Source organism: Erigeron canadensis, chromosome 1 (assembly GCF_010389155.1).
Source record: "Erigeron canadensis isolate Cc75 chromosome 1, C_canadensis_v1, whole genome shotgun sequence".
Classification (NCBI taxonomy): Eukaryota; Viridiplantae; Streptophyta; class Magnoliopsida; order Asterales; family Asteraceae; genus Erigeron; species Erigeron canadensis.
Genome location: NC_057761.1, coordinates 18,776,990 through 18,795,334, shown reverse-complemented (window position 1 = coordinate 18,795,334; position 18,345 = coordinate 18,776,990). Strand labels below are relative to the sequence as shown.

The following is an 18,345-nucleotide window of genomic DNA, read 5'->3' as shown; positions in this document are numbered from 1 at the left end:
TGCCCACGATTTAATAAAATATTCAGTTATCAACATGACCAACTAAAAAGATAAAGTTGGTTACTTGAAATATTGTTCATATTAATCAAACATGAATCTAAGGTGTATTCATTTAGAGTTTTTGTGTGTGTATGTGTATGTATTTTTATAAAAGAGTTCAAAGTTCCACGTTCTTTAAACTATATTTTAAAACGTCATTTAGAACATAAGAGAATAATTGCAATGTTTATTGTCAATGTAGGAAATCTAAATAAAAAAAAAATTCTTGTAGAAAGTGACAAATTTGGTCTTATTATAGCTATTTAGTGGCAAATTTAGGCCTTTCAAAAAATTAATGGCAAATTTGCTCTTTTAACATATTTTAAGTGGCAAAATTGCTCTTTTAACCTTGTTTTTTTCTACGATGGTAAAAAAAAAACGATGTTTTCATTTACGGGTTTGGAGCCGAGGTCTCATTTTCTTAAAAAAAAAGAAAAAGATAACAATCAAAACGAGGTTAAAAATGAGAGTATAAAGTAACTGCCGTCTTTTACGGTTTTTGAGCCTTAATACCTCGACGGTATATGAGGAAGTTAAGATGTAGCTTTCTGTCTAAAGGGTAGCTAAGCCCTCCAACCTTTGCATTGGACGAAGATTGACCTCCGTCGCCAGGGATGTTTACCATCCAAACCATGTTGCTTAGGTTAAAAATCAGTATGTTATAGATAAGTAATAATCTGACAGATTAAAAAGAAGGAACAAGAAAAGAAAATGATGATGCTACAGTCAGATCTTCGTTCTGCTATTCAAATTGCAGCCACGTTTTGCTATATCAATCCTCGTCCAAATCGTTACGAAACGCCACCGTATAGACGTGTTTCTGTGCGTACACCGGTGCGTACGGCGGCGTTGAAAATAGAAGTATCTGATAAGCCTCCGATATGTACTGCCGATGAACTTCATTACGTTTCCATTCATAATTCCGATTGGCGTCTCGCACTTTGGCGTTACAAACCTCCTCCTCAGGTCAGCACTCCCCTCCCTTTTTGACTTTTTCTTCATATATATAATATATGTATGTATATATATCATGAACGATTGAATGAATTTAGGCACCTCCAAGGAATCATCCGTTACTGCTTTTGAGTGGAGTTGGCACAAATGCAATTGGATATGATCTTGCTCCTGGGGTGAGTCTAAACTTTATGTTTCAGCTTTGAAATACATAACATTAGTTGATATTTCTACCTTACCAAGTGTATTATTGTTGGCAACTTAACAATATATCAATGAACTCACACAACGGCCTAATCTAGGATCACCCTTTTGGGTCACATTACCTCATCAATGCAGCGAGATCGTAATATATTTGGGTTAGCCCCAAAATATTTTCCGGAAGACTCTCCGTCTCCATAACCAAGGAATTATTCTGCATGTTTCACTAACCTAAAATAAGATGGACCAAACTATTTTCCCTAACAGATCAAGTTGTAAATTCTAACCATCAGTTTTGGAGTTTTTCTTATGTCTCTAGTATGGGTTTCTTTGACTATGTTTAGGCATGTCAAGCAGAGAGATTAAACACCTCCAGTTAGGAGAGTGGAATCAGTTGCCGTTGACGGCTTGAGGAGTCTGGGTAGGTCTAAGCTTAGGTGGGATGATAGACTTAAGATCGGCCTATCCGGGGATGTGACCACTGATAGAATACTTAAAGGATTAGAAATAGGGTAGATAAATAGGATGGGTGCACTATTTCTCCTTAGGTAGGGTAGTTTCCTAGTAGACTTCCTTGGAGACTTGGGTCTCCTTGGATAGATACTTGACTTTGCTCTTAATAATTACACTAAACACGACACCCTCCCTTTCTTACCCACCCACACGACCACCTCTGCACATACACATCATTTGCCCTCACATGCTTTCGTTGGCACCTTTTGATAGCAGTCTCTCTACCTCCAGGTAGGGATAAAACTGTCTACATCTCGTCGATACCTCACTTATAGTGGGAGTTGGTACGGTTGTTGCTGTTGTTGTTTCATTTGACTAATACAATTTACTACTAGAATTGGGAGGAGTCTTTAAGGTAAAACAAAAGGATATATTAGATAAAAGGTCCCCCTTTCTTTAAAGTTCAAACAAGTAACGTGGCAAATTCATGTGGCAAATTTTGCACTTATTCATCCATTTATCCACAAGTAACGTGAAATTCATGTGGATGTTAAGAAAAAAGGTCCCCCTTTCTTTAAAGTTCAAACAACTTAACCAGCCACCACAGCCGCCATCATAAGCCAGAACAGCCTCAATTAGGTATGATTTTGGAGATTAGGGTTCAAATGGGGTAGATTAGAGCTGGATTTGGCAAATTAGGATTTTTTTAGTTCATGATTAGCAGCTGATTTTGGGATACAAGGTCAGTAAGCTTTGATTTTGGGTATGTTGCAGTAATCAGCAGTCGCTTCTTGGGTATACAGTTTTAATCAGCAGTAGACTTGGGTATTCGGCATTAATCAGCAGTAGAATTACGATTTTTCCGTTGTTAGACGTTTCTTTCGTGATCAGATTGTTCGCTTAGTCACTGTAATGGCAATAGACGGAAAAATTTCGGTGGGTAATGGATTTTGGTGCTTCGTTTCATGCTACCCACGACAGTTAGACGTTGAAGAAGCTTAAAGTATGGGACTTTGGAAAAGTTAAGCTGGCGAATAATGATATACTTGATGTTACGGGCATAGGAGATGTTGATTTGACAACTTTAGCAGGTACTACTTGGTCTTTGAAATACGTGAGGGAGGGTTAATCCTTGAAGAAGAGTTTAATTTCAGTTCAGTTCTGCGGTATGACCTGGGGCACGAGGTTAAGTTGAAGAATAGACAATTTTTATATTACTTGTCTTTGAAATACGCGAGGGAGGGTTAATCCTTGAAGAAGAGTTTAATTTCAGTTCAGTTCTGCGTTATGACCCGGGGCACGAGGTTAAGTTGAAGAATAAACAGTTGAAAGTTGTTAAAGGTAATCTCGTGGTAGCACGAGGACACAAGAAAGGCTTTTTATATTTTGTTACCTTGGCATTAGAAGATCATCATAGATTATTTTGAAGAAGAAGGACGCCTGGTTCATAGAATCTCGTCAGAAGGTGCGCTTTGCAAGAAAGAAACCTAGAGCTAATGTAAAGATTCAAGATGAACAAGTTTGAAAGGTTATACCAGTCAGGGGACATCGTTTCAGTGGGAAGATTGGTCAAAGCTTCAATTACAGCTTCCGGACGACAGTGGGTTTTGAAAACTAGGAACTCAACTGACAGATTATTAATTGCTTATAAAGGAGAGTGTTTCTTCTCAAGATTTCTGGTAATTCGTTTCAGTGGCATAGTAGAGACAGAGGACGAGTCAGGGGCAGAGATAGCTGTGATTGATGAGTTGAATCTCAAGATTTAACAGGCCTTCAGGTTGATAGGTCCCGAAAGGGGGATAACAGGATGAGTTGTAGAAAAAAAGGGGGGGGGGGGTTGAATACAACTTTTAAACTTTAGTACGGAATATTAAGTCTTTTAACAATCTTTGTTAATAATCAATCTGAGTTCATTAAAGATGCACCAATGAAAATATAAATTAAATATAAAAGACAATAAAGTAAAATGCAGTCCAAGAACAAAGTATAAATTATTTTCAACTAATTCTTTTATTGATGAATAAAAGATTTACAAGTAGTTGTGGAACATAAATACCTTTGAAATCTAACTACATGGTTGAATAGCAAGTTACAACTCTGTATATTAACTCTACTAGCCTAACTTGAGTATATCAGCACAACACAGATCCAAAGTTGATTGCTCTAATCGTTATGAGAGTTAATACGTAATGGATGCACACATCTTTGAGACTCTAAGGCTGGTTTATATAGGCATCAACCATGCCTTAGATATCGTCCATTGTCTTCCATGCGTTTTGATCCAATGGCTTCTGCAAGATCAGTACCGGATGATAGTGACATTGTCCTTTTTGTTCCCCAGATGCTTTCCAATACGATCGTACAGCCAAATGATAATAGACACCTCATGGAATGATTACAATCACCAATTGGCACTCTAGATTGTCCTTCCCGATGCTTATCCAGTCAAGTGATAGTTATCCAAAGTTGTATAACAACATTAAAGCACTTGCAATATTCTAAGTTGTATCCATACCATCCAAGCTGACTTTAAGAACCAAGCTGATTTCCACCTATGAGCTTGGCCTTCTATCGTTGATCTTTATCTTCGACTTCAGACCAAGTGCAAATATTTTAATTGATGCAACTTGAATGATACCATCTTATAAAATACACTGAAGATCTTCATGCTGACTCAGCTTCGATTAGCCCAAGTTGACTCAACTCCAGAACCAAAGACTTAAGTATTTCTGAATCTGTTTGTCATTTTCAAATCTTCTTTATGAACTGATTGACTCCAACACAGGTGAACTTAGGGATGTGCAAATGGCCCGACCCGCGAAAACACGGCCCGGCCCGACCCCAGCTCGTTAGCCCGATCCGCAACCCGTGACCCAAAAATGCAACAAAAGCTTGACCCGTGACCCGTTAGCCCTTCAGGCGGGTCGGTTGGGGCCGGTTCCGGGTTGGGTCACGGGTTTCGGTTTTTTTTCTCATCTCTAGGTGAACTGATGAGAAGATACGGGGGTAAATTAGGCGCATTGAAGAATTGATGGGTTGTTAATACAGATGTACAGAAGATATTAAAGATGGTGCAGTTTGAGGTTTGAAGATACCAAGGGGGAGATTGTTGGCGTATTGTTGTCTACGACCCACTAAAATGCTACAGACTTTTAGCATAATCTAAATGCAGAAGGCCTTATTTATTTAGGCTGGGCAGCCGGCCTCATTACTTAGACTCGGTTCTGTTCTGTCTAAACTTGGAGAGCTAGTTTTGCTAAACCCTAATTGTAGCGTATATATTCTATCATATCTTGTACATGTTTTGTGTGGAAAATCAATAAGAAAACCTCTTTGCCCCCCCGTGGATTAGTTCACACAGTTAAGTGTGAGATTCCACGTTAATACTTCGTGTTCATTCTCTTCAATACTCTCATTATTGTGTGTGTGTGCATATATAATTTCTAATATATTTGTTCCATATGGAGGTTTGTTAATAGATGCAGTACAATTAAAAGAAATTTTATGTGCGATACATTGTAAAATTTAGTTTACAAATTCTGAATGCTCCTTATCGTGATGTAATTTGCCAAATTTAACTGTGTAGTGAACTACATGGATGGTCTCTAAACTATCCACAACCTTAATCTGTCATTGTAGACTGATAGTTTTACTTGCATTTTAAAATGTCTTAACAGCACCTGCCATTAAATCAAACCTCCAAATCTCAGTTTAAGAAAAAACATATTATGTCAGGTTGGTTTAGTGGTTGATCACAATGTAAATGAGTCTGAAGAAAGAGTGCATTATATGTTTGTATAAGAAGTGAAGTATGGTGTTGTGTTTGGTTGATATTATATGAGGGTGCCCTTGCTTATTCACTTGCTTATTGTGCTTTTCAAAAGCAGATAAGTAGTTCTTAATGCTCATAAGATACATGCTTATTCTAGAATCTGGAGTAAACAAGCAGGGTCATACATGATTATTTTCAAAGCAAATAGTCACTTTAAAATCAAGTAACTCTAAACGGCACTATAGAAGCAAAAAAGGGGGATTCTAAGAATGAAATTCAGATTTCCCCGGGCTGGTTGTAAAATCTATGATCAGTTAGCTGTGGTCCCACTTCATAACACTCAGACCTAGAGAGTACATTAGTCATTATGGTAAATATGGTATATTAGTGTTTATAAAAAGGGAAGGATATGCTGCATCTGTAACTAGCATTTAGTTTCTAATTACCACAATGTGTTGCTTACTTGCTTATAAGGCTTTTGAATTAATTTTCTGTTTTTTTGTCACCTGCAGTATTTAGTTTCTATTTTTGACATTGAATTTTTTGCAGTCTTCATTCGCACGTCACATGGCTAGCCAAGGATTCGATACATGGATCCTAGAATTTCGAGGAGCCGGATTGAGTTCAGAGGTGGCCTCTAAGGATGTCAAGGAGCCAATAAGCCTTCCTTCTGAGCGGATGAATTCACCAAACAGCCTCAATTCTGATTCTTCTGCACAAAGTAAAGTTTCTTCTACTAAAGAAGATAAAAAGACTGTTGAATCTGATCAATCACAGTTATTGATGACATTCAGCGAAACTTTTAAGCGTTTTTCAGAGAGATTATCGAACCTGATTAAGGAAGGTTGATAAAAGATAATTATTATATTTGGTTGTGAAGTTTTTAACAAGTATTACTTCCAATAAACTTATACTATTTTTCTGCATATTTTTCAGGTTCTCCGGAAAATTTACAAAATTCCACTCTTGCTATCCAAATAAGAGATATAAGTCAAAGTCTTGCAGATATTATCGAAGAAGGTCAACGATCAGTGTCTCCACCATTCACTGATTTGTTAGATCGCTTTTCTTCCACAATTGAAAGCCTCCAAACCCAGATTAACCTCCTTGGGAAGTATAATTGGGACTTTGACCACTACCTTGAAGAGGATGTTCCTGCTGCGGTGATGTCACAAACTAGTTTTTTTACACTATTTTTACTGTGAAATCTATTCATCTATTGCGAACAGCTAAATGGAGAAGATAAATCTTCTTATATTGTTCTCTGTAAAACAGATGGAATACATACAAAGACAATGCAATCCAAAAGATGGCAAGTTACTTGCAATTGGCCATTCTATGGGTGGTATCTTGCTCTACTCAATGCTCGCTCGAAATGGTATGATATATACATAGTTTTCATTTGCTTCTCTGGGTGTCAGAGTTACTCTCATCTCCTTCATTGAAGTTATGGCTTTTTTCAATGGAGTGTAGTATGGAAGTGTAAACTAGATAAATTGAAGTAACTGGATTACTTAACTGGCCACTAGCAGAACTAAGCAGACGGAATGGAATTGAACATATAAAACATGCAAACTTAGTATTCAATCAAAATCATACCATGTAGTTATTTTAAGGTTAAGAATAATGAATTTTGCTAAAGAAATGCTCTGAATACAGAATGTACAAGATGGGACATGTGAGTGATCTGTGAACTAGGGCATAAAAGTAAATTTTTTTAATTGATATAATTGAAAACTATCAACCCTAATTTTAATTATAGTTCTATCTACTTGCATTAGCGGGGAGCTGAATGTGTTCAAATTTGGAAAAGTTGGTAAGTTGGGTAACGGGTCACAGTGCGTAAGTTTTAATTCAGGCTGCATTGATCCAAACACCAGTTTATTAATATATGTGATATGATTACATTAACTACAATTACAATTATAAATGTTATTCTTTCATGGAGTGACATAGGAAACATGCTTTAAAATACCCGGGGGACTTTCGACCGATTTGACCCATTACTTCTTAACTAATTTGTTTAGTTGTCCCATCTCACTCGTTAGAGATCAAACAACCCACAAACCTTTTCATGAATAAAATGTTCGAAATGGCTACCTTAACGGCTCTACCTTCCGTTTTTTAGTAGATGGTTACTACCAAATTTAAAAGATCAACTTTACATCTTGTTAGGAATCGCTGTAGTAATATATGCATGCATGCCTTAAAGATACTTGAAATAGGGAGCAGAAACTATCACCAAGTGCTCTAGTGGCAAGGATTCCTGTTTACTTATAAAAGGTCTTAGGTTCGAATCCTGTCCTAGGCGAATATCTTTGGGGTGGATAGGGAAATGGCTTGAACCGGCCACAGGAAACAAAAAACCTAGTTAGACCTCTACATTTGAGTAAAAAATGGCTCGCCATCTCCGGAGTGCCTGAACAGGGAAAGCTCTTTCGTTTGCATAGGGAGCAGAAAAAAGTTCACTTTTACATTAATATAGATTATATTGTTAAAGAAATGGAGACGTGGCGTAACAACTAAATAACCTATCTATTTATAAAAAAATTTAAGTTCTGAAGACAATACAGAAGATCTACGACAAGTCATTTTTTCATTAATATAGATTATATTGTTAAAGAAATGGAGACGTGGCGTAACAACCCCGGCACACAAATCTTTCTTGTTCCATGTATTTATAATGTTTGCTTAAGTGGTGCTTCGATTATTATATGCAATGTTTTATATGAGGATAATGAAACTGTCAATTATCTGGAAAAATCAGTTGGTTTGCATTTGGGAATGGGTCACGTTATATTTCATCAACATCTAGGTTCTGATATATGATTCTTTTACAAGTTTGTGATGGAAGAGACTCCAGGTTGGCTGCAATTGTTACTTTGGGGGCTTCACTTGATTACACCACATCAAAATCATCACTGAAATTACTTACACCCTTGGTAAACACATACACTTTGGATTTATTCCATGTGGTAGTTTTGGATCAAGCTACTACTTGCATAAAGCAAAACTTGGGTCAAAGTTTTATTTATGCTGACCAGACTTTTTCTTCCTGTAAAAAACCCCTCAAACTTTCAAAATTATGTTAAAACTTTCAAACGTTTAAAATTATATATCATCAACCCTCTAAACTTTTGTGCTTATGGAGCAATTAGATGCAGCTAGTCGATTACATATCAGTTACCAGCCGTCAAGGCTGTAAATTGCCTTAAATGGAACTTTTTGAAAGTCTGATGGATTTTTTTGGGGGTAAAAATAGTTGGCTACGCAAATTAAGATGGATACATTTTTTACTTTTGTTTCTGTCATTGCACTTGTAATCAAAGTATGATGTGATGTTGTTTGCGAGGCACAGGCAGATCCGGCTCACGCCTTAAGTGTTCCAGCTGTTCCTCTAGGTGCATTGCTTGCAGCAGCTTACCCTCTTGCATCTCGCCCTCCATATGTTATGTCCTGGTTAAACCGTCTCATCACTGCACAGGATATGGTGCATCCGGATCTCATGGAGAAGTTCATTATGAACAACTTCTGTAAGTTCGCAGTTCTCTTTTCATATTAAAATTTGATATATGCCCTTTAATCTTCCAATGGCATGAATCATCTTCAGCTCTCCATCCTTTCTATCTATATCTGCTTTGTTAGTTTGTTAGATTGATATTTTGACAAAATGCTACAGTGATTTGTTACTGTACTTAATATTTCTCTGTCGTTCTGATGCACTACTTGACTAGAACTGCTCTCCGGTTAATTTTGTAGATTACCGATGAGCTAACTTATCAACCATTGACACTTTAAAATTAGATATCAAATTTGGAGATTGTTTCTGATGTGATTGGAAAGGGATATTCTTCCAGGTTTTGATCAGGCCAGGTTGTTCCTTGAAATTCTATCTTGTTGTAACTATGGGAATAGGCCAAAAAGAGAGATGAATTCTGGTATAAGTTCCCAGAAAGCCACATCTGTAGGAAGATGGTAGTGAGTACGTATTGAGTTTTCCAATAAAAAGCTAAAAAAGTAGACTTGAAAAAGATATAAGCTGAAATTTTTAGTTTGCACATATGATTGTTGTTTATTAAATTTTCAAAAGTCAATCAATAGATTGTACAGTGCTACTTATAGAAGTATCATGAGAGTTGACTATTTGATGCTTCAAAGGAAGTAAAGTGTGCAAGTATGTTGGATATGAGGGATTAAAATGTGATAAACTGTAGCTCTATAACTATAAAAAAAAGTAGCTTAATAGTTGGCAGGACAATTACGTAGTAATCTTGAAAGAAACTCTAATCGTTCAATCGAGATTGAGAATGGCATAAGTAGCCTTATTTTGTAGTTTTTCGTTATTGTGGTGTATGAGTGTATGACCTTTAACCAACTAAATTTATGGAGTTTAAGTTCACTACGCAAACTCAATCTGGGAAAAGTTTATTGGAAATTGGCGCCGCCTCAGAAGGAATGGCCACACCGTAGGATTGAGCTCCCAATCCCTGGTGAAGGTATCCTGGTCAATAACCAACTTGGCCCTCACTTGAGAGTGCCGTATTACTAACGTTACGAGTAGTAGATCATATGTCTGCTCGTCTCCATAGAATTTGTGAGCCCCCAAATGTTATTCCTCGAGATATAGGCAGGCTTATCTTAAATAATTACTACTTATTGTATATGTTCCTCACTTCCTTCTTGCTATGTGTTCGATAAGTCTTTTCCAACCTTTTAAATCACTTCCCTAGTTACATTCTATTTCCATCTGCTTGTTTCTCTGAGTAGGTACCGTGCCTGCTAAACTACTTTTGCAGCTAACAACAGCCTTTCAAGAAGGTGGATTACGTGACAGAAGTGGAACTTTCTTCTACAAAGATCATCTCAAGAATATTGATGTTCCTGTCTTAGCCATTGCTGGTGACCTTGATCTCATTTGTCCACCTGAAGCTGTATATGGTATATTACGTTTATACATAAAAATTTCTTTTCTAGTTCGTAGCGGTAGCATAAGGGGAGGGTCAAAACAAGGTTGGGTAATAATGAGTATTGTTTTCTTCATGACAGTTAAATTGACCTGGTATGATCTGTGTCCATTGTTCTAAACAAATATAATAAACTGGAGAACCACACAATGTATACCCACGGAACAACGTCTTGCCTATATTGTATCGTATCCCAAACAACTGAGGCCGAAGTTTCCTTTCATTCCAAACTGTTAGGAGGGTAAATATCTACAAGAACAGGATAGGGGTGATACCAAGCTGTTGGCCACTTCCAGATTCCATCTTCTAGATCAGAAACTGTATCAGTTTATGAGTTGCCAGCCATTTTAATATCTCTTGGAGTTGTAACAGAACATATAGGTCCATAATCGCTCCAAGAATCGAACCAACAGAGGTCAGTTGGCCATTCCCTATTAGAGATCGAACATGAGGTCGGATAGTTTCTCTAAGTTGCAACAACTTCCTCTGGCCTATAAGTTTATAAGAGTGAATCCATTGTACCCAAAGCGAGTTACGGTTGGTAAAGATACTCCAAAATATGAACTTTCATCAACGCCTTATTTGCTTAAGAAACCCACCCAATACCTTGACCACCTTCAAACGTAAAGAGGCAAGTCATCTTCCATGAGGCTTTAGCCTTCCCTTTTTTCATCTTCCCTTGTCACCAAAGAAATCCATGTATCTTCTTTTCAAGACTATAAATGATACTTGCTGGAAGAAAGAATGCTGACGCCCACTAGTGATGCATAGAGAACAGCATAGAGTTGATAAGCTGGAGTCTCCCTGTGTAAGATATTGATTTATTCTTCCATTATGAAATTTATTTTTCCATGCTTTCCACTAATACTTTGCAATCCCTGTATGATAATTTGGATGATTAGAGGGAACTCCATATTAACAAACAGGAAGTTTACCTTCTTCGAGTGGTAGTATATCCAAGATAGCTATTTCACCTGCTCCGAAACGTTACAAAAGAACACTGTACGTTTAGGAAAACTTGAGACCCAACATGTTCTCAAAAGCATTTACAGCCTCCATTAGTACATTAGTAGAGTTCTTATCACCCCTAGCAAGATCATCTGCAGAACAAAGGTCGTTTTTCACAATAATTTGGAATCTTGACCTGTTAACAAACTCTGTTATGAATCAACAACTTCAAACGAAATCCTTTGATTTAGACAGATTTGCTAAGTAGCTCGGTAGCGAGATGAAAGCGAGTTTCAAGGATGCAAAATCTCCGCATAGAGGAGAGAGAATTTGTGTGATTATTATAGATAATCTATGTGTTGGATATGATTTGATAAACTTTATTTATTACAATTTACAACGTTTTTCCAATTTTTGATAAATCAATTTGATATGTTAAATGCATCACTAAGTTTTAAACTTTACCTGGTAAAGATACTCCAAAATATGAACTTTCATCAACGCCTTATTTGCTTAAGAAACCCACCCAATACCTTGACCACCTTCAAACGTAAAGAGGCAAGTCATCTTCCATGAGGCTTTAGCCTTCCCTTTTTTCATCTTCCCTTGTCACCAAAGAAATCCATGTATCTTCTTTTCAAGACTATAAATGATACTTGCTGGAAGAAAGAATGCTGACGCCCACTAGTGATGCATAGAGAACAGCATAGAGTTGATAAGCTGGAGTCTCCCTGTGTAAGATATTGATTTATTCTTCCATTATGAAATTTATTTTTCCATGCTTTCCACTAATACTTTGCAATCCCTGTATGATAATTTGGATGATTAGAGGGAACTCCATATTAACAAACAGGAAGTTTACCTTCTTCGAGTGGTAGTATATCCAAGATAGCTATTTCACCTGCTCCGAAACGTTACAAAAGAACACTGTACGTTTAGGAAAACTTGAGACCCAACATGTTCTCAAAAGCATTTACAGCCTCCATTAGTACATTAGTAGAGTTCTTATCACCCCTAGCAAGATCATCTGCAGAACAAAGGTCGTTTTTCACAATAATTTGGAATCTTGACCTGTTAACAAACTCTGTTATGAATCAACAACTTCAAACGAAATCCTTTGATTTAGACAGATTTGCTAAGTAGCTCGGTAGCGAGATGAAAGCGAGTTTCAAGGATGCAAAATCTCCGCATAGAGGAGAGAGAATTTGTGTGATTATTATAGATAATCTATGTGTTGGATATGATTTGATAAACTTTATTTATTACAATTTACAACGTTTTTCCAATTTTTGATAAATCAATTTGATATGTTAAATGCATCACTAAGTTTTAAACTTTACCTTTTTAGTTATTTTGTTGTATTAGAACAACTTGACTTGTTATCTAAGACGTGAATCAACCCACTCATAAGCAATTGGTCAACATGCGCTCTCTCATGTTTTTTTTATCTATCTTATCTTGTCAATTAACATCAGTCAATTTCTTTTTGGTATTGATGGAAACAGAGACAATCAAACTAGTTCCTAAACACCTAGCCATGTACAAAGTTTTTGGTGAGCCATCGGGCCCACACTATGCTCACTATGATCTTGTCGGCGGTCGCTTGGTATGTAATTATCTTTTCCTTATTCGAATTGTTTTTTTTTAGTCAAATGGGGTACATTGGATAACAGACTGAAGTAGGTCTTACTGTGCTGTCTCAACAACACTTGTGTCAGAAAGAATGTGCCAAATATTATTTTGACATGGTTTGAATGAAATACTTTAAAAGGTTTTAGGGGTTGAATTACGTTTTTTGCGACTTCAAACCAATTTAACTTGTTTTTATTCTAGTGAACTTATTTTCTCATATTTTTCTTTGATCTTTTAAAGATAAGAGCAGAATTGACCTTTTTTCCAATCTCACCCGTATGGTCCATAGTGAGCTGTTTTGACATAAACATGTTATACTGACTATTTGATTCCTATCCTTTAATATGTACCATTTTTCTCTCAATCTTTTACATATTTCACGTCAATCAGATGGTACCGTATTCACGTCAATCTGTACCATTTTGTTAACTTTTGGACGTAACTATTGATGTTTTAACTACCTTGAACATGTAGGCACCAGAACAGTTATATCCATGTGTAATAGACTTTTTGACAATTCATGATTCAACCTAATTACCAATTGATGGTGCATAGCATATATGCTTTTTCTACCAACGAAGATACTTCGCGTAGCTACAGTCTATAGCTAAATACAGGAGAAACCTCATTGAACACATACTCAACAACTGGCGTTTCAACATGAAAATGATGTGAACACTGGAATTGTTGATGTACATTTATACGTATAGTGTTGTATTATCCTCTTGTTAATTTATAGACCCAAAGGTGGAGCCAGAACAGGTTTTTTGTGTATTCACATGTACAAATAAAAAAAGCTACATGTACACTGTAAAATTTTGATCATTTATTTATTAAATTTTATTTTAGCTTTAGCTTTCTTAAATATTACATTACAACATCAGCTTTGATTTAATATGTTTGTAAAATTTGCTTAACAAGTTATTGTATAGTATGTGGTGCATGAAATTACCATTTGTTATTAGACAAGCGAATCAAAGAAGAGTATAGAGGGCTTCAATTAGTGACGAAAATGATTATTTGTTGGGTAAACCCCTAAGCTTGGCATGAACAATGTTGTTTCACCATGCTCCGTGAATTGGTCCTTCTGTAGCCTGAAAAAATTTGTTCCAAAAACGAGTCTAGTTTGGTTGCCAGAAACAAAGAACTTGCGCCAGATTAGTGATGTTTTTCAACATCCTAGGAAGAGGTGATTGCAAACAAGGCGAAGACTACATATGAGATATACATTGAATTTTTGCAAGTTTGACTGAGTAGGGAGACAATCAAAGCAGGCAATCCATAGGATGATTTTACTTTTTTATGGACCAAAGAATTCAAGTTAAAATGCTTACCGAAGAAGATCCACAGGTAAAGCAAGTTAGTCAAACAGGAAAGGATTTATTATGGCCCAAGAGCCAATTCCATCCATCCGGAACATGAGAGCCAATATCACCAACCAGACAAGAAGTAATGGATTGCCAGGTGATAATGCTTAGATTATACATATTCAATTAAGCCTTATAAGACTCGTTAAAGAACATTTGTAACTCACTTGATTGTAAGTTAACGTATTTTAGCTACTTATTGTGTGTATGAGCGTTTTTGTAGGTTACATTGAAAATTGGTAGATAAGTGAACTTAAAATGACAATATAAATGTTGTATTGTTTTGGCCATGGTTATTCATATCAAATGATTCAATTGTCTACGGATGTAGAAAATAAAAAGATCTACAGTTTTCATGTTGATCACTTTTAACGAATTGGCCTCCATTGTAACATCCCGATATTTTAAGTCAAATAAAAATAAACCTTTATTGCCGTTCAAAAAAAATAAAGAAGAAAAAACCCTTTATGGTAGTTTTAATATTAAAATAATTTCCTAGTATTTTATTTTTGGATAAGAGATTAATTCAGTTGGAACTTTAACGGATAGTGGATAAAATACTTACAAAAACTAGAAAGGGGCGTGGCATCAAGGAAGAGATGCCAGCCATCCTCCCATTTTGGTGAGTCATTTTCCATTAAACTCATTTTATCTTCTTCTTACACCTTATTATTTTCATCTCAAATCAAAGTTTATTTCCAAATAATTCATGAAAACCTTTAAACTTGAACAAGAATAATAATAATCTTTCTTCTTATCTTCTTAGCAATTAAATTGGGTTTAAAATATGAGTGTGATTCATTCTCCATAATCAAAGAATTCTTCAACTAATAATAATATCCAACTATTTTAACAATAAGGAAAATTTGGGGTTTTGGTGGTGTATGTGTGAATGTCGAATTTCATAAGGAAGAAAGGAGAGAAAAGCTAGTGATTTTCCCTTTTTCCCACCTAATGATTATTCCTCCAAGGTATGATTTTGGTTATTTTGTTACTAATGAAATTAGGGTTCTTGTAAGTTGATAAATTGAGGTTTTTTGGGTTGGATGATGATTTTGCTATTATTTCCCCCAATTTCTAATTGTAATTTGGTTTATGGTTATAGACTTTTAGTGTTGCATGTTTGTTTTTGATTAAAGTTGTTGGTGACCGTTATGGTGAAAATGAGGATTTGGTAATTTGAATAATGAGATGGCATGGCCACTTTGTGATGGATGAAATGAAATTTTTAGTAAATGAAAGATGATTTGAGAATGATAATTATGAAAAGATAGAATTTGGTAAAATGAGATTTGTAATTAAACCAACTCAAAGATAATATTGATTTACATTGGGTAAAAGGATGCCAGTGAATTGTTAGTGTTTGGCTATGGTTAGATAGCTTGGGATATGATGGATGACCTTATATGTGTTTTGAATTTGATTTGCTAGATTGAAATATTGTAATTGGTGTTCTTGCGGTCATCATGGATTTGGTTGTCGCGAAGGAGGTGAGTACTCTTGCATACAATTATATGTATGTTGGGTCGATTACCATATGATGGTGGATTCCATGTGTGGTAATCGATTTGGTGTTTGTAACAACCCTCAATTTCCAATTAGGATAATTTACTTGGACTTATCTAGGTCCTTATCCCTAGAGGTTTATTAAGAGAATCAACCTTCTACACAATCAAAGCATAGCGATAATTGCCCCCTAGTACAGTGAAATGCCTTAAAATTGTCATAAACAATAAATATAATCATTCAATACGATCTCAAGCTATAAATTAGTTCTAATCAAACTTGGTGAAATGTCAATGAACCAAAAATATTATTTCGAGAAGTTGAGTTACATAAATAATTGTACAAGACTCACAAGTTGTGATAACAACCAAAAATCTCTATAAATGTCCAACAATTCAAACACAAAGCTAATTAAAGTACATTTGAATACAAAAATATAATGACCATCTTGAAAATAGATTTATAAACTATTATGTATATAATAGTAAGCTTGAATAATAATAAGTACATAAATATATTGCAACATTTGAATAAGTCTTCCAATTAAAAGATATGCATACAACTTAAACTTATTTTAAATATAAACTCTTATAAAATCCGTCAATCAACATACAATTAACCCACTTATTCTTACATTCATACATAAATATACACCATATATACTTACACTCATGTATATATATCATGAACCTAGACATATGTTAGACTCCATACACATCAAATTCAAACTACACACCACTCACAACATCATCTAGCCAATCCATGCCTCTCAACCACTCCAACTCACCAATGAGCTTGCCCCCAACCTCTTTTCTTCCCCTAAATCACGGTCTCCCCTTCCCCTATACTCTCTCTAACTTCTTTCACACACACACACAAGTATTCTCTCTCATTTTTCCTCTCAAAAATCTGCGCACTCTCTTTTCCCCTCTCTTCAAATTTTCGGTTCATACACCACTCAAATAAAGGGTTTAATCTTAAGTAAATCAACCATAATAATAAGGGTTTATGCTAGATCATTTTGGTGCATCTTGGTCGAAGTTTTCTGCCCCAAAACAGCCGTAAATCACAGCCCCTTTCCAGTCATTTTCGTGACCTACAAAGGTTGTTAACAACATCCCTTTACCTAATAAATCTCTAGTTAATCTTGTTCTTTCAAAACCCAAATGTTTCCTCATCTTTTATTATCATTTTCTTCTTGATTTAAACTCAATGAGGGCAAAGTTGATGGATCCTTATATCACATCTTCATGCATTTAAAGTTTTGGAGGAAGGATTCAATGATTCAACTTAAATAAGACCTAAGAGTTAGTAGTTGTAAGATTTGTTGTAGATTGTTAAATGGGTCACATAAAAATGGTCTTCTATGAAATAAAATGAACATATACTTCTGGAAATTTTCACAAAAAGGATGTTTTCAAAAAGAAGATTAAAGGTTATAGCTTACTTATATGTATAATGGTTAGATCTTAACATGATTTGTACTAGATTGATCTTGTTAGGAGTTTGGATTTGAGATGGATCTTTGGATGATGATTAATAGAATTGAAAGGATTAGAATCAGTAATATTGATGTTAAAAGTAATACAGAAAGGAGTGATAATCTTGTAAGTGATAAATTAAGGAGTTAATCAAGCAAAAAGGCCATTGGTTGGTTGTTTTAATCAAGAACAAATCTGACAGAAACCATCTTCTGTATTAGAACGGGTAAACCGGGCATGTGAGGGCATTTTCAAGCAAAACTTTCAAAATAAAAGTTATAGAGGAACGAATTAAGAATAACCACAAACTGGAATTACTCAAAAATACTAAACAGAACGAAAGATATGAATTTTCTACTGAAACTTGTCAAAGGTGTTATTTTGTCTGAATATTTTATAAACTTTAAAAATTTTTATCTCCTAAACCAAAAGGCTCCAGGTGTTCATACTTGGTGAAAAATAATCTCAATGTGTCTTGAATTTAAAATAAAATCATGGGATTTTTCTAACAATCAGAACATCAAGAAATTTTATAAAACTTTTGATGTCGCAAGCAATACCCATTCGGGATAGTGTCTGTTTGGATAATTTTTAAGGACACCAAAAATCATCTAAAAATTCACCAAAAATTCACAAAAATACTAGATACATATTAGTCACTGTGTAAAAATCATGAAGTTCCAAATAATTCAGATTGACCCCAAAATAGTAGGCAACATTTCATAAAAATCTGAATTAAAAACAGAAAATTTGAAAGGAAACTAACCATTTGTATAATGGGTTAAAAGGTGCACTAAAGACCATAATGGGCTAACCCGGTCCAAATACTAAACCCATAGAACCATAAATCAGTGGGCCCACTTGGCCTAACAAACCATAAAGTCCAATAACCAATATAACCCATTAAGCACATAACCCAAATAAGGTTAAGCCCAATAACTAAATTAAGCCCAAGTCACTTAAAAACCCATCACATTTTGGCCCAAATGATAATGGCCCATAACACTTAAACGAATTTTTCATGAGAT

General features: G+C 35.4%; 1 protein-coding gene and 1 long non-coding RNA gene across 4 annotated transcripts; both read left to right on the top strand.

Annotated features, from left to right (window-relative positions):
* Positions 1–703: 703 nt before the first annotated feature.
* Positions 704–13,811, top strand: LOC122605858. 3 transcript variants are annotated; one of them, XR_006324738.1, is made up of 10 exons: positions 704–1,005; positions 1,092–1,169; positions 5,969–6,263; positions 6,356–6,582; positions 6,695–6,797; positions 8,261–8,361; positions 8,778–8,952; positions 10,187–10,357; positions 10,621–11,191; positions 11,286–11,795. XR_006324738.1 is itself a non-coding variant. In XM_043778820.1 (10 exons), the coding sequence occupies exons 1-10, from the start codon at positions 751–753 to the stop codon at positions 13,495–13,497; spliced, it is 1,566 nt and encodes a 521-aa protein (XP_043634755.1). In that variant the 5' UTR covers positions 704–750; the 3' UTR covers positions 13,498–13,811. The 3 variants fall into 3 exon arrangements, 2 of the variants coding, with proteins under 2 accessions (XP_043634755.1, XP_043634762.1); XM_043778820.1 differs by lacking the exons at positions 10,621–11,191; positions 11,286–11,795 and adding exons at positions 12,837–12,937; positions 13,438–13,811; XM_043778827.1 differs by lacking the exons at positions 10,621–11,191; positions 11,286–11,795 and adding an exon at positions 10,466–10,612.
* On the top strand, positions 11,805–12,670 carry LOC122605878. Its single transcript, XR_006324741.1, has 2 exons — positions 11,805–12,066; positions 12,161–12,670. It is a non-coding gene; the product is annotated as an uncharacterized LOC122605878 (long non-coding RNA).
* Positions 13,812–18,345: the final 4,534 nt, after the last annotated feature.